General features: G+C 43.5%; 1 protein-coding gene across 1 annotated transcript in view; it reads right to left on the reverse strand.

The window, feature by feature from the left end:
- Positions 1–14,376, reverse strand: part of LOC121838670 (SRC kinase signaling inhibitor 1-like) — a 27,598-nt gene extending 13,222 nt beyond the window's left edge. The window contains exons 1-2 of the mRNA XM_042305406.1: positions 14,060–14,376; positions 4,988–5,014 (exon numbers count right to left, since the gene is read on the reverse strand). Coding sequence (XP_042161340.1) covers positions 4,988–5,014; positions 14,060–14,356 — 324 coding nt within the window. The 5' untranslated portion in view covers positions 14,357–14,376. The remainder of the gene's footprint in view (positions 1–4,987; positions 5,015–14,059) is intronic.
- Between the last annotated feature and the right edge of the window lie 3,230 nt (positions 14,377–17,606).

Genomic DNA, 17,606 nt, shown 5'->3' on the forward strand with positions numbered 1-17,606 from the left:
TCTAAGTACAATTATATAACGAAGCACTGGGAGAACTTTTCTAAGGATTTTAATTTAGCTTCTCCAGTTTAAAAGAAAGTCCTTAATAAGTCCTCATTAAATTATTATTAATTTATGCACCAAACATCCTCTCTGTCTTGGCAGATCATAGCGAAGTATGCCGATAAGTGATTCTGGCCACGTGCCACAGCATACAGATGTAGGATCTTAATTTGTGCCAGTTTGCTACAGCAGGAAAATAATCCTGCAGCAACAGGTGATGTGAATTATTATGTGGATTATAATTAATGGACATTTTTGTAAAGATTTATATATTTTTTGTTTGGGCAAATGAAGTCTGAAATGTAAAAGTGGAAATTACACATTTTGGAAGCCATTTATGCACCAAGCATCCTCTCTCTGTCTTGGCAGATCATAGCAAAGCATGATCAGCAGTGGGCCAATTTTTTCTTGAGCGGATGGTCGGGGGGCCGAAGCATAACTACAAATAATGTGTTGACGACAAATTGTCCGCAAGAAGCACCAACAGATATGTTTGACTAAAACATAATAATTTCAAACCTTGCTTACATTTGTGTACGATCACATGTTTCTCTCTATTATGCGTGGGAAGACTTGGGAACAGATTTCTTAAATTAAAATCACTTGGAGCTGATTTCCTTGTGTTTTTACAGCCTTTTATGTCCAACAATAAAAAAATATCTAATTTTTAAAAATGTAAAATTTTTGTTCAGAAAACTTGGGGGACCATATATAACCATATGCGAGCCATATCGGCCCGCGGACCGCCAGTTGGGGAGCCCTGCACTACACGTTTGCATTTCCTGCAGGTGGTCGCAAGGGGAAACATGGCCGCCATAGGCATCCTAAGCCTTTTAGGGCTGCAAAACACAGGCCATTCTCAGAGTCAGATCAGGGAATAGTGATTTTCCACCCAACACCATATCAACACTCAGACAGCCAAGGACAACAATAGCAGCTGTTCAAATGCTTTAGCTACTGAGCCTGCTAGCTGGGACCCCAAGTGTCATGGCAAGTCCAGGGATGTCCTCTATTGTAAACAATGTTGTGTGTGTGTGCGTGTGTGTGTGTGTGTGTGTGTGTGTGTGTGTGTGTGTGTGTGTGTGTGTGTGTGTGTGTGTGTGTGTGTGTGTGTGTGTGTGTGTGTGTGTAAAATGTATGTACTAACTACTACTGTGAGTCACTCTGGATAAGAACGTCTGCTAAGTGACAAAAAAATATCACAGATATTCCCCACTTAGACATCGAGGGTTTCTGAAACGCCTCAATGTCTTGTCAAAATACTATATACTAACTATGCTGCTTCTACATTTCAGTCCTTCGGCAGTAACACTTACCAGTGCATTCAACCAGGACACTGAACAACAGCATAGTGATTTTAGCTTTGTTTATTGTAGAATATACTATTTATGGTGCCATTGTCCTCTACAGTATATCGACAGTCTCTGTCACATACAGGTAACTGCCAAAATAAAGGAAACACTTGAGTAAATGAGGGACACAAAGTGTAATGAAAGCAGGTGCTGCCACATGTGGCTCCTGAGTTGATTAAGAAATTAAAACATCCCATCACGCTTAGGGTCATGCCCAGTTGACCAATATTTTGGCTCCCATGACTAGAAGAGGTCTCAGTGACTTTGAAAGACAGATCTCAATGGAGCATAGGGGGTTTAAAGGGGGGGGAGGGTGTCTGTCACTAGATCTCAACCCAATTTAACACTTTTGGGAGATTCTGGAGCGGTGTGTGAGACATTGTTTTCAAAACACCAAATGTGGAATTTCTCATAGAAGAAGGTTGCCACATCCCTCCAGACACTTGCATCATTGCAAAGGCACATTGAATCTGTTCCTGGCGACTTTGGCCACTCGTGGTGGCCCAATGCCCTATTGTCACGTTCATCATATTGATGAGACCAAGGCGCAGTGTGATATGAATACATACTTCTTTTAATAAAGAAAGACCACTCAACAAACTACCAAAATGCCCGTGAGACTATATAAACCAAGTGCTGACAGGCAACTACACAGGCAATAACAAACTGGAAAATGGCAACCTAAATAGGATCCCCAATCAGAGACAACGATAAACAGCTGCCTCTGATTGGGAACCAATTCAGGCCACCTTAGACCTACATTACCTAGACATACAAAAAAAAACATAGATATACAAAAACCCTAGACAGGACAAAAACACACATACCCACCCTCGTCACACCCTGACCTGACCAAAATAATACATAAAACATAGTTAACCAAGGTCAGGGCGTGACACCTATTGGTGCTTCCTTTATTTTAGCAGTTACCTGTATGTCGCCTCTGTTCACCTCCTATCATGTGCAATAATCAATCAAGCACTCAATCTACCAATCAATCATCCAACCAATCAATCAAAGAACATTCAAGCTGCACTTTTTTGCTATGCCACTTTACAGAACACCTAACAAGAGCCCCTGCATGAAATCTATTTTCTGTTGTGAGTAGCTCTGAATAAAAAGGAGTCAAGCCCAAGGAATCCATGCACTGTAGGAGACATGATGACTTCACCTGGATCGGATGAAGGACTCATTGTACATGTGAATACGGCAATCGCCTTTACATGGCTCTAAGGCGACGTTCCAAATGGCACCCTATTCCCTTCGTAGTACACTACTTTTGACCAGGCCCATAGGACTCTGGTCACAGGTCGTGCACTATGTAAGGAATAGGGTGCCATTTGGAACACACTTTAACTATAGTATAGACTTTCTGGCCTGATTCAACAGTAAGGCGGCGAAGAGGAGACAATGGACTCTGATTACTTTCCCACTCCAGATAGACAGACAGACCAAGGCCTATGAGGGACAGACAGTGGTATTAATGTTTGTATTAGTGGGGCTGGGATCCGCAAAAGGGAGGGAATTATACAGCAGAGGTCCTCGGTTCCTCTGTTGTTGCCTAGCAGTCTTTGCAGTCAGAAAGAGAGAAGAGATAGCACTGCAAGCATATTAATCCATGTTATGGCCTCCCCACGGAGAGTAGTTTAAACAGACAGACAATCCCTCCGTTTTGTCAGAGGATCTGAGAGAATGTGAGAAGGAGGCGAGTCTTCAAAATGATGTTGTGATTTTGCTGGTGCGGATGTGTGTGTGTGTGTGTGTTTCTGTATGTACATAGCTTGTGACTGTGTGCATGCATTTACATTTACATCAACGACCTTCCGTGTAAATGCAGACGTGTTTGTATGCGAATCTACAGTGTGCACGTGTGCATGCACGTGCACTTGTGAAGTGCTAGCAAGCCAATGAAACATCAAAAGAAACTAGCAAGGGGCCGTTACAGACACACACACCGACACAAACACACACTAAGAGCACTGCTGAAGGGATTTCTCTTGCATCAGAATAGTGAGAACAGCAGCCTCCCTGAGAGGAAGAGAGGGCGAGCGATAAGCAATCCCGTTAGAACTGGGAGCCAACAGCGAACGGGGGATTCAATAAAGCTTGTGTGTGTGACATTGAACGAGATAAGAGGGAAATGGACTGCTGGCATATGAGGAAACCACCAGTTATGTAATTAGTAGGGAGGTATTATATGACATACAAATTAGGAATGCAGGGATTGGAAATCCAAATAGGAAATAGTACATTTGTGACTAAATGTTGAAATATTCTGTATATTTACAGTGGAAATGTAGCGGAGAGATTACTACACTAATGGAATGCCTCTGTGTGTAGGATGCTTCTGTCTAGATGCTACAAAGATACCTAAACACTGCCATTCTACACTGCCATTCTACACTGCCATTCTACACTGTAGACTTTTGTTGGCCATCTATTCATTCTGAAAGCATCAACTCTTCCCTTGATGCAAATTTTGAAATTTGAGCTTCAAACACCCTTCCATCCTTTGTTCCTTCCTCTGTTCTCCTCTCCGGCCTTGTTCTTTGGTCAGCAACACACAACAGTCAGATCTCTGTCATAGGGAATTATTCATATGAAGAGTTGAATTCCAAAACACTTTATATCCATTTTCATTTCGGGGGGGGGGGTAAATGAGCTTAATTTGTTGAAAGAAATTATGAAAGAGATTGGTGTGTTTCAGAGATATAAGTAGCACTGCTAGGTTTTACACGGTCAAATGTGAAGAAATGTACAAATTCTACATTTGTGACATCAATGTTTAGAAAACAAAATTCCACAGAGTAATATGAGATCTGTATGTGAACATTTAGCAGATTATCCAGAGTGACTTACAGTTAGTGCATTCATCTTAAGATAGGTGATACAAACACATATCACAGGCAAATATAAAGGATGCAAACATCCCATTCCAGCTAAACAACGCATATATAGCATTTTGCAAAAAAATACAAAATACATCTCAACTGACTCAGTAGCCCTTCCATTCTACATTCTCTGTACCAACTTTACATAGTGGCATTGTAGAATATGTGGGAACCAATATGTAGCGCCCACATGGGGGATGCACAGCAGCCATATTGAGCAAGAATGCTTATTTTGTCCACTAAGAATACCTAAACCTTGCAGACAGAACTGTTCTACAGTCGTGTTGGTTCATGTACACAGAATGTAAACCACAACTGTTGCGAATCAGGATAATGATTTACATGTTACAGATATTTTAAGTCTCTTTGGCACAAATCCTAACCTGAGATCCAGGCAAAGTACATTCTCGCACAAATCTCCCATTGACATCAAGGCATAACTTAGGTGTGTCCAATTTCAGCACACAGATCTCAACTTGGGACTTGGCCCCACTATGAGGGACTCAAAATACAGCGGCAGATGCATTCCTACACCAGTAACAAGTCTCAGAGGTGTGTGCCAACACTGCAACACTCACAATGAGGAGTAGAGAAGCACACAGATGCACACACAGACACTATGAATGTTTATCCCATTACAGACAAATCCACAGAGACAGAGACACATATTCACACTAAAACACAAACAGTCTTAGCACTGACCTTGAAGCTCCAGTAGTTTGGCTGTTGCTAGGGGGAGAAAGAGAGAGGGAAAAGGGAGAGAGAGAGAGAGAGAGAGAGAGAGAGAGAGAGAGAGAGAGAGAAAAAAGGATAGGGAGTTAGATATGTTCCCATCCCTTAAGCCGGACAACTGTCTTCTCCCTGACAACCGCTGCTAGTCAGAGAGAGAGATAGATGGAGAGACGTGTGGGGAACGGAGAAAAGGGGATGTGAGTGAGAAAGATCCATCTACCCGCTTCCAGTCAGACGTTTGTAAGATAATGCAGACGTGACGAATAAAGTTGGGAAGATCTGAATACTTTATCTGAGGAGAGACAGGAGTTGAAGACTTCCCCAAGACAAAAAAAGGAGGGGTATAAGACCATCATATTTCTCTCTCCGTCAGATCCAATCGGAAAGTGAGAGGCTAATTATTGTGATGATAGACCAGATTAACTTCCGATGTCCTTCAGTGCCATCATAATAGCCTTTTAATTGCCTGTAATTGCTTCCCAACAATGAATCAAATGTTTACAGACACTACAACCATACTAATGACAAACACACACCAGCTAGCTAGCGATCCAACTGAACACCTACTGTTCACACAATTAGCTGGCTCAAATTCAGGAGTGGATTAAAGCAATACACAGACACTGGATTAAAGAAGCTTGGCTTTTTAAGGGAATTTGGGCAGCCTCCAACGGAGAGGACAAAGTTCATTAAATCTATTAGGTTGTGTTAGGCTATTGTGACTGTGTGTAGTGTCCTTGAGTCACAGTGACAACGGTAGGCTATAACCAAGACGCTGTTGCAAGATTATGTAGGACTTGTGCCAGGGGTGTCAAGTGCACAGTTCAATTTTGGTTCCATCTAACTTAAGGATGATACCTGACTATCTTATCACTCATCTAAACATTTACATATGAGTGATTTAACAGACGCTATTATCCAGAGCGACTTACAGGAGAAATTAGGGTAAAGTGCCTTGCTCAAGGGCACATTGACAGATTATTCACAAAGTCGGCTCAGGGATTTTTGAACCAGTGACCTTTTGAATACTGGCCCAATACTCTTAACCCCAAGGCTATGTGACGCCTAAACAGCTTGGTTGATCTTGAAATATGGTGGCATTTGGGCATGGCATTTTGGAGAAAATGAACAAAATTTTCTATATTTTTGGGTACGTCTTCCCATTCTAAATGAACTAATATTGCAGTCTTGAAATTATTTTTAACATGATTATAACATTGTGCCACCAGTAGGAGAAGTAACACCAATGACAGTAACACCAATGTCAGTAACACCATTGACAGTAACACCAATGACAAATTGAAGGTGTTATTGTTGAAAGAACATTTTATTTTAATAGCCTTCTTTGTTTTTATTGATCGATACAATATACGAAATACTTTGTTTACTTTCTAGCTTTCAAAATAATAGGTAGATATCCCTAAATCCCCAAAACATCATCACTACTGGGATAACCCAATGGTTTTATTTGGTTTTATTTGCCCCCCCCCCCCTTCGGAAAGTATTCAGACCCCTTTACTTTTTCCACATTCCGTTACGTTTCAGCCTTCAACAATACTCCATAATGACAAAGTGAAAAGAGGTTTTTAGACATTTTTGCAAATGTATTGAAAATGTAAAACAGAAATACCTTATTTACATAAGTATTCAGACCCTTTGCTATGAGACTTGAAATTGAGCTCAGGTGCAACCTGTTACCATTGATCATCCTTGAGATGTTTCTACAACTTTATTGGAGTCCACCTGTGGTAAATTCAATTGATTGGACATAATTTGCAAAGGCACACACCTGTCTATACAAGGTTCCACAGTTGACATGGCATGTCAGAGCAAAAAACCAAGTCATGAGGTCGAAGGAATTGTCCATAGAGCTTCGAGACAGGGCTGTGTCGAGGTCCAGATCTGGAGGGGTACCAAAACAGGGACTGGGAGACTAGTCAGGATCGAGGGAAAGATGAACTGAGCAAAGTACAGAGAAATCCTTGATGAAAACCTGCTCCAGAGCACTGAGGACCTCAGACGGGCGTGAAGATTTACCTTCCAACAGGACAACGACCCTAAGCACACAGCCAAGACAACACAGGAGTGGCTTTAGGACAAGTCTCTGAATGTCCTTTAGTGGCCCTGCCAGAGCCCAGATTTGAACCCGATCAAACATGTCTGGAGAGAATGTGCAGCAACGCTCCCCATCCAACCTGACAGAGCTTGAGAGGATCTGGAGAGAAGAATGGGAGAAACTCCCCAAATACAGGTGTGCCACGCTTGTAGCATCATACCCAAGAAGACTTGAGGCTGTAATCACTGCCAAAGGTGCTTCAACAAAGTACTGAGTGAAGGGTCTGAATCTGAATACCTATGTAAATGTGATATTTCTATTTTTTTATTTTTTATTTTTACATTTTACAAAAATGTCTAAAAACCTGCATTTGCTTTGTCATTATGCAGTATTGTATGCAGATTTATAAGGAAATAAAACAATTTAATACATTTTGGAATAAGCCTGTCATGTGAAAGAAGTAAAGGGGCCTGAATACTTTAGATGCATTATCATTTTTTAAGTTTCATTGTTGGACATAAAAGACAATGAAAACACCAGGAAATCAGTTCCAAATGATTTTAATGAAGGAAATCTGTTCCCAAGTATTCCCACGCATAATACAGAGGCATATGATTGTATACAAATGTAAGCAAGGTGTGAAATGATTACGTTTGAGTCAAATATTATATCTGTTTGGGCTTCCTGCAGTCAATTTACAGTCTACAAATTATTAGCAATTGTGTTCCGACCATCCGGTCAAGGAATGAAATCAGCCCGTGGCTGAATCTAGTTGATGATCCCTGCCACAAAGTGTTGCAGTAATGAAGGACTTACATTATGTTTTATTATTAATAACCATTTCAGTATAAACAAATGATGAATATCTATTTTCATTTTAAAGTGTTTTTCATGGTTGCCATGGCACGGGATGCAAATGCAAGAGTGACCCAGCGACATTCAGATAGTATATAGTATATATATATTCCATTGGCTCAGAGCTAGACCTTTTAACTCCCTCACTCTCAATTCCTACCCTCTTTTGAGACAGAAGGTTCAGTCCTACCCTCTGTTAAGAAAGAACCTTCCATTCCTACCCTGGTTTGAAAGGAAATATTCAATGAGTTCCTACCCTCTGTTGAGAGAGTATGTGGAGGAGAGAAGCTGGATGAAGAATGACAGAGCAGAGGCAGGAGAGGAAGAGAACAGAGGCCTGTGGGCTCCTGTGACCCAGATACAGAGAGCTTTGTGCGTCCTGCAGGCTACTGTCCGAGTCAGCGCTAGTGATCATGTGTCTGCCTGCATGGCCATATTACCACCAATCAGACCCCATGCAATATCACCACCAATCAGACCCAATGACATATTACCACCAATCAGACACCATGACATATCACCACCAATCAGACCCCATGACATATTACCTCCATTCAGACCCCATTTTACTGGCCAGGCCTCTACACAGTCCCAAGACTGTTATTGCTCACTATAACTAGGACTTGACTACTGATACTATGGTTGGATGGTTGGCCCTGTCCGGGGGTATAGTTGGATGGGGCCACAGTGTCTCAGGACCCCTCCCGTCCCAGTGTCCAGTAATTATGCTGCAATAGTTTATGTGTCGGGGGGCTAGGGTCAGTCTGTTATATCCGGAGTATTTCTCCTGTCTTATCCGGTGTCCTGTGTGAATTTAAGTATGCTCCCTCTAATTCCCCCCCTCTCTTCTCTTCTCTTCTCTTCTCTTCTCTTCTCTTCTCTTCTCTTCTCTTCTCTTCTCTTCTCTTCTCTTCTCTTCTCTTCTCTTCTCTTCTCTCAGAGGACCTGAGCCCTAGGACCATGCCTCAGGACCTGGCCTGATGACTCCTTGCTCTCCCCAGTCCACCTGGTCGTGCTGCTGCTCCAGTTTCAACTGTTCTGCCTGCAGCTATGGAACCCTGACCTGTTCACCGGACATGCTACCTTGTCCCGGACCTGCTGTTTTCAACTCTCTCTCTCTACCACACCTGCTGTCTCTAACTCTGAATAATCAACAATGAAAAGCCAACTGACATTTACTCCTGAGGTGCTGACCTGTTGCACCCTCTACAACCACTGTGATTATTATTAGTTGACCCTGCTGGTCATCAATGAACGTTTGAACATCTTGGCCATGTACTGTTATAATCTCCAGCCGGCACAGCCAGAAGAGGACTGACCACCCCTCAGAGCCTGGTTCCTCTCTAGGTTTCGTCCTAGGTTCCTGCCTTTCAAGGGAGTTTTTCCTAGCCATTTTTCCTAGCCATTTATTGCTGTTAGCCTATACCTACAGTGTGTAAAGTACACCAGTGTCTAAGAACGCCATATGGGTATAATTAAATGTGTTAACTTGAACTTTAAATTGAAATATGACGTTGAGAATGGTTGCACATATTATTTGTATTAAATGTCATGTATGTCTTCGACTGTCTATATCGACCCTAATAGAATCTCGAAGCAGATATCCACTATCTTGTACACCCATGATCCTATGATGAATACCAAATCAACCCCTACCCCGTAGGCAAGGTTGAGGCTGGCTTAAATATATTCAGTTACTTAAGATACAAAGAAGTGCCTAGGAGAAGTTGCTAGGGTCGGATTTGGAATTCAGAAAACACGCCTATGTCAACACAACATATTAGTATTTGGTATTTATGGGTACTTATTAGAATCCCTGAAAAAGCATCAGCTGCTCTTCCAGGGTTCCACATGAAATATGACATCATACACAGTACAGAACATTAAAAGTCAAGGACTGAAATACATACATTTAAATGGTCACACATAGCCTACATATCAGTATATACTGTACACACAATATCTAGATCTAATACTGTACCAGTCAAAATGTTGGACACACCTTCTCATTCCAGGGGTTTTCTTTATTTTATTTTTGTACTATTTTCTACATTGTAGAATAATAGTGAAGACATCAAAACTATGAAATAACACAATAACACAACAAAGTGTTAAACAAAAAGTGTCAAAGTCGGCACCCTTTAACTTGACAGCTTTGCACACTCTTGGCATTCTCTCAACCAGCTTCATGAGGTAGTCATCTGGAATGCATTGAGACTGTGCCTTGATGAAAGTTCATTTGTGCAATTTCTGTCCTTCTTAATGCGTTTGAGCCAATCAGTAGTGTAGTGACAAGGTAGGGGTGGTATACAGAAGATAGACCTATTTGGTAGAAGACCAAGTCTATATTATGTCAAGAACAACACAAAAAAGCAAAGAGAAACGACTGTCCATCATTACTTTAAGACATGAAGGTCAGTCAATACGCACATCTCAAGACCTTTGAAAGTTTCTTCAAATGCAGTTGCAAAAACCATCAAGCGCTATGATGAAACTGGCTCTCATGAGGACCGCCACAGGAAAGGAAGCCCCAGAGTTATCTCTGCTGCAGAGGATAAGTTCATTAGAGTTACCATCCTCAGAAATTGAAGCCCAAATAAATGCTTCACAGAGTTCAAGTAACAGATACATCTCAACATCAACTGTTCAGAGGAGACTTTGTGAATCAGGCCTACATGGTCAAATTACTGTGAAGAAACCACTACTAAAGGACACCAATAATAAGAAGAGACATGCTTGGGCCAAGAAACACAAGCAATGGACATTAGACTGGTGGAAATCTGTCCTTTGGTCTGATGAGTCCAAATTTGAGATTTCTGGTTCCAACCGCCGTGTCTTTGTGAGATGCAGAGTAGGTCAACGGATGACCTCCGCGTGTGTGTTTCCCACCGTGAAGCACGGAGGAGGAGGTGTGATGGTGTGGGAGTGCTTTGCTGGTGACACTGTCAGTGATATATTTAGAATTCAAGGAACACTTAAACAGCATGGTTACCACAGCATTCTGCAGCGATACGCCATCCCACCTGGTTTGCGCTTAGTGGGACTATCATTTGTTTTTCAACAGGACAATGACCCAACACACCTCCAGGCTGTGTAAGGGCTATTATACCAAGAAGGAGAGTGATGGAGTGTTGCATCAGATGACCTGGCCTCCACAATCACCCAACGTCAACCCAATTGAGATGGCTTGGGATGAGTTGCACCGCAGAGATAAGGAAAAGCAGCCAACAAGTGCTCAGCATATGTGGGAACTCCTACAAGACTGTTGGAAAAGCATTCCAGGTGAAGCTGGTTGAGAGAATGCCAAGAGTGTGCAAAGCTGTCATCAAGGCAAAGGGTGGTTACTTTGAAGAATCTAAAATATATGTAGCGATGTGCGCTGAGAGTCGGGAAGCAAGTTCAGGGAGCAGAGTGTTTTCATAAATAAACGGAACATGATACAAAACAAGAAACTAAAACAGCACACAGACAAGAAACAGAAACAATGACGCCTGGGGAAGGAACCAAAGGGAGTGACATATATAAGGAAGGTGCGCGTAACAATGGTGACAGGTGTGCGCCATATTGAGCAGCCTGGTGACTTAGAGGCCAGAGAGGGAGCACACGTGACAATATAAAATATATTTTGTTTAACTGTTTTTTGGATCCTTCATGATTCCATATGTGTTATTTCATAGTTGTGATGTCTTCACTATTATTCTACAATGTAGAAAATAGTAAAAATTAAAGAAAAACCCTTGAACCGCTGTAGGTGTGTCCAAACTTTTTACTGGTACTGTACATAGTGCAGTTGAAATGACAATACAAGAAATATAAAATGGCTGTGTCTCTTCACAGTTCCCGTTGTGCAGTAAGGTGTTCTTTTATCTGTTTTTTTAAACTGGTTTTATTCCTAGCTTGAGTGACCTGGGGTGGTATTTAATACCGTGCCTTTCCCAGCCTCTGTTCTGTTCTGGACCTGGGGACTGTGCAGAGACCTCTGGTTCTATGTCTTGTGTTGTACCAATGAGGGTCCAAACTGTATGTCAACTGCTTAAATATAAAGGTTGGTACCTTCGACACATCAACACCTCGCACAAAGAGCAATGGTGATGCAGTCAATCTCTCCTCAAATTTGAGCCAGGAGAGACTGACATGCACGTCCTAGCACCTACCTCTACACATCCATTTTATACTCGCATAACTCCACCCACTAAAATACCAGTAGACTTATGCATATGCATATGCATTAAACACATGTTCCCACGTCCCCCCCGCTCTCTATTCATGTATTCATCCACCTTTCCCTCTTCATTCCGCTTACTTCAGTTTCCCCTGCCCACCTCTCCTCCAATGTGCACTAACAAGAGGGCGTTTCAGAACATAAAACCTGCCCCACACAAAATAAACCGTCCCCCTATGCACCATGAAGGAATTCAATGCCCTGCCATATATCTCAATTACACAAGCTGAAAATCCCACGATGGACCTATGTGTACAGAGAGGGGAAGAGGGAGAGTTAGAGAGAGAGAGAGAGAGAGAGGAGTGGAGCAACGGATGCCTGACCTGCATGCCAAGTAGTCATCCCTGTACCCACCCTCTCTCTCTCTCTCTCTCTCTCTCTCTCACACACACACACACACACACACACACACACACCAGCCCCCTCCTGTTCTTTCAGACACTGCGGCACCACAACCACACCTGGCCAACACCTGCACACTGGTAAAACCTGGCATGAGCCATCCCAGACACACAGATCATACACACATACACTCACACACCCCTCCTCTTATGCCTGCAGAAAGGAGGGAGTAGAGGAGAGGCATACCCATTGCATCTTGTCTTACCTGCACTGGTCTCAGCTACACACTCACACACACTCACACAAATGAGCACACACTGGCTGGTCATAGTCACATGCACACACGCAGTCAGGTACAGAAACAGCTCTCTTCCATACATGCATACATCACTCTCTTTCTCGCTCTCCCTTTCTCCTCTCTCTCTGCCCCACATGCAGCGGCAGAAACACGTCTATTCCACAGTAACACCAGAACACACAGGATTCTGCACATCTCCATTGATTAATGAATGAAAAGGAGAACTGGTACCGTTGCTGCTACTCAACGAGCCTGCTGCTGTCGCTGGCTGACTGGTGGTGTGCTGGTTCACATGATGCTCCACATGCCTCCCTCCCCTTCCTCCTCCCCCCTCTCCATTTTCTGACTGCGGTGGCTCTGTCCTCTCGCTCTCCCGCGAGCCCAGAGGAATCAGTAAATCCCAGGCTGTGTTGGTCTGGATATCTGAAGTAGAACCAGTGGAACTTCCTCTCTCTCTCTCTCTGTCCCTATACCTTTACAGCCCAATCGCAGTTTCAGTCATTCTCTCACTCCTCATCTCTCCCTCTTTGTTTCTCTCTCTCGCTGCTGCTACTGCTGCCATCCGCCCTCTCCACTCTCTCTCTTTGCCTAGGCATTGCCAGCCATATGATATCATTGACTGCCTTATATGGGAATGGGGGGGCAGCGGGGGGTTGCCGTGGCAACCGTGGACTCCACCTGTTTCTCCCTCTATCTGCCCCTCTTTTTCTCTCTCTCGCACACTTCTGTGTGCAGAAATGGCTGTGCCAGGGTAAATACACTGGGAAAATAAAAGCAAAAGGGAGGAAACAGAGGAGGGGATGGAGTGATACTTGGCCGATGGAGGAGAGAGTGTGGAGAGACGGGAGTCTATGATGAATGGTGGTATTCACAGGCAGGTGATTGGGGTAGAGGGACCGAGGGATCAGGATAGAGGGATGAGGGTAGGGGAGAATAAACAGTCTACACAGCAAAGTCCTGGTGCTCTGCATCTCTAACAGCTTTGGCATGCAAGCATTGACTGCAAAGCATGTGGTGGATGAGAGGAAAAGAGAGAGATAGAGAGGGGGATTTGATGGGTGGAAAGAGGTCAACCTTTCATGTATGGATCAATGTGTCTATTTCCTTCCTATCTCAAATCTCTGTTTCCATCTTCCTCTAACACCTTCTGATAATTATCAGCCAACAATGTCATAATAAACTGATTCATTGACATGTAGCCTGGATACTCCTGTGGTTCTCAACTGTTTTTGTACCAGGGATGGGTAATTGAGGGTATTAAGATGTTACCTGCTGTTGGCGGCCAAAGTTAGGTGATCTCTGGCCCTGAGACATACAGGGGCTGGCCGGATACTTCTGATTTTTCTGGAGGTCCATAAAGGCTTCGTGCTGGCGCTTTATGTCAGCCTTGTGAAGGTTCGTAAGGGCCTCCAGGCTCTTGGCAGCGAGGGTGTTGTGGCGTTGGCGGTTCCCAGAGGTTGGCGCCAGCCCGCCGTTGTTGTTGTTGTTGTGAGGGAAACAGCGCGTGCCGCCGTGGCCCAGGGTGTGGTACTCACACGGGAACTCTGCATCCCCAGTGGAGATCATGTGACCCTTTCTTCTCTCCCGACCTGGAAGGGTCAAAGATGAGGGAATGTGGGGTCAGGGGTCAAGATAAGAACATTTGCTGTGAAGGTTATACGGGGGAATTAATAAAAAATACTAGACCTCTGACTTTAACATTAGATTCCCTAAAGTTAAACAGCCTCCTTACAATATTGGTGTATGTTACAGTATGTGTTCATGGGAGGAGATGGTGAAACAGGAATATCTTAATACTATGACCTGAGTACATGAACCTGTTCTATATAATGACAATCCAGAGTCAAGTAAGTCTCACTCTCCTTAAGATACGTGCGCACACACACACTATGACCCCATCCACCACACACACACACACATACATTCACACAAAGACACACACTTAACCCCATCCCTCCACACACACACACACACACACACACACACACACACACACACACACACACACACACACACTTATCCCCATCCCTCCACACACACACCCATCAATTTATATCAATGGCCTCTAACAGCTGCAGCATTTGCTAAATCCCACAACAGTTAAGGCGACACTATTGTCACAGGGTGAAGTCCCAAATCTTGGACATGACAGCACTCATGAATGTCAGGACCATTCTGTGTCAGAAGCCAAGATTGGATGTGAGCTGTTCCCCCTTTAGGGAGTATGTCATAGTGCAAGCTTGTGGCCATGGAGATAACTTGAATAAATTGACCAAGGACTGACACTAAAGGAGCTAAATAAACTCCCTAGGAAAAACCCAGCGAATGCCCCTTTTCAGAAAGTCGATAGTGACTAGATCTGCAAGCTAGGCATTACCAGACTATAGCAAACAGTTTTCCTGGGGTCTTCTGAGAATGGAATGGGCAGATCATGAGAGAGGAAGAGAGAGAGAGAGAGAGAGAGAGAGAGAGAAGAGCCTGTGTATCAAGTTTCAGGAGAAGACCCAGATGCAGACAGTGTCGAAGTAACAAAAGTTTAAGACAGGTCAAGGGCAGGCAGAGGTCAATAATCCAGGGTGGTGTGGCAAGGTACAGAACAGCAGGCAGGCTCAGGGTCAGGACAGGCAGCATGGTCAAAACCGGGAAACTAGAAAACAGGAACTTTAGAAAAGACAGGAGTACGGGGGAAAACGCTGGTAGACTTGACGAACGGCGTCAGAAAACAGAACAGGCGTCCTGGTTGAGACAAACAGACAAAGGGCTGTGAGACATGCGTTTGATTCTAGACACATGAAAAAGGGGATGTATACGGAGGGTACGGGGCAACAGAAGACGAACAGCAGAGGGGCTAATGATTTTAAAGATGGGGAAAGGGCCGATAAACCGGGGGGACGGGTCAGGATGAATCTGAGATGGGAGCAGTGGTGAAACGGTGTCTGAGGCCCCGGAACGCCCGGTCAGCAGCTGGGGACCATGTGAACGGAACCTTGGGAGAGGGGAGTGCAGACAGGGGGAAGCCAGGGGGCTGTGACTCCGGATGAAGGGGCGATAAAAGTTGGCGAAAGGGTGAGGTCAAAAGAGACAAGGATGGGAAAGAGAGAGTTGGAAAGAAATGAATCGGAGGCAAACGTCGGGAGGTTGAAGTCGCCAAGTACAGTCCAACAGCAAACTAATAAATAAAGGAGAGAATGGTCAGCATCATATACGTTAGTGAACCATAAACGTGCAAGCATCAATGCATTATTTTAAAATTCTCTATAGAGGTCCATACATTACGCCTAATGCAACATCAGCTGTTGACCATTCACTGTTGCACTCCTCTCTGTTTCCGTAAGTAGGTCTTACAGATGTTAAACAGCTGACGGTATTGAATCCATACAGGAAATCACGTCTTATGGCTGCACTGATAGAGGGATCCATATTGATTTTCTGCAGTTAAGGCCCATTACTTAGTTTGTGGATGGGCAGCTCTATGTGTGATTATCTCGAGGTTAGAAAGCCACAGACACACAGTTGTTAAAGCTCTCTGACCGACACAGATGTTCTCAAGGTAATACAGTCACTGTTACTGCATTGTCTGGGCTGGATAAGTGCCCTGCACCCAGTTTAAAGGGATAGTTCACTTAAAAATGCTATTTTAGAATTGTGTTCATTAATCCACAAATCTACAAAAAATCGTACATGTCAGAGGTCAAGTTTTCCAGATTGAGCTCTTTCAGTAGAGAGCAAAAACGGTGATAATGCGTTTGATATCACTTCAGAGTTGGGGAGGGATGCAGGGATTCCATGATGCAGCCATGACAGCAGAGATCTGTTAGAGGAGACAGGGAAAATCTGTCGGGGGCTGAAGGTTTTATAATGGAACATTAGCGAAGCCAAAGGCGTGTTTACACATCGATTGGACAGTATAGTATGTTATATTCTAAAGTGATGACATCATGTAAATAGATGACGAATCATTTGAATTTGATATTCAATGATATCACTGTAACAATGACATTTTCAATGAAACCAGTTGAATCCATCTATACACAAGGAACCCTGTAGTTCCTCCCAATGCTTTTCTACCCTGGCAGTATAACTCACAGCAGTAGGATACTTAATGACCTGTCACCTCTAACACAGGTCCCATTATTAGAAACGTTATGGGAGAGTTAATTACACTATTAATGCTGGTGACGAACAACCTTTTAATTTTTTCCTATTCACACTGCAGAGTCTTTTATGTAAACTTTGTCTCTGTAGGAGGAGGCCATTTCTCACCCTCATCCCTCCCTCCTCCCTCCTCTTTTGCGAGGCGGCCGAGGATTCATCATCTGCGGTTGTGTTCGTTAGAGTTGAAGCGGAAGTTAAAAACCTGTGAGTGATAGACATTTGCCGGCGGAATTGTATTTCAGCCAACCTGGAGAAAGGATACATTCCAAATGGATTGTCTCAAGGCTGTGGCCAAGCATTTCTCGTTATGCGGCAAACACAACAATCTTGGACGCCGGTGACACGGGGGTGTGACAGAGGCCGTTTTTTAATTTTTATTTTATGGTTTCATCTCTGACACCTGATTATTTCTGTTCAGCTCTGGGAATGGCAAGTTTGTGCTCTGGCCAAGTTCTACTAAAATGATTTCCTAGCTTCTTCCTTCCTTAACTTCATAACTTATTTCCTTCCTTTCCTCCTAACCACCTTCCTCCCTATCCTTCCTTTACTCCCTCTCTCAGTCAGTCACTGATGTCAGTCATATTACTTTCACAACTCGAAAATGGCCTTACTGAACCATGGACAAGTTAGCCTGGTCCCAGATCTGTCTGCGCTGTCCTGT

This window comes from Oncorhynchus tshawytscha, linkage group LG24 (assembly GCF_018296145.1).
Source record: "Oncorhynchus tshawytscha isolate Ot180627B linkage group LG24, Otsh_v2.0, whole genome shotgun sequence".
NCBI classification, from domain to species: domain Eukaryota; kingdom Metazoa; phylum Chordata; class Actinopteri; order Salmoniformes; family Salmonidae; genus Oncorhynchus; species Oncorhynchus tshawytscha.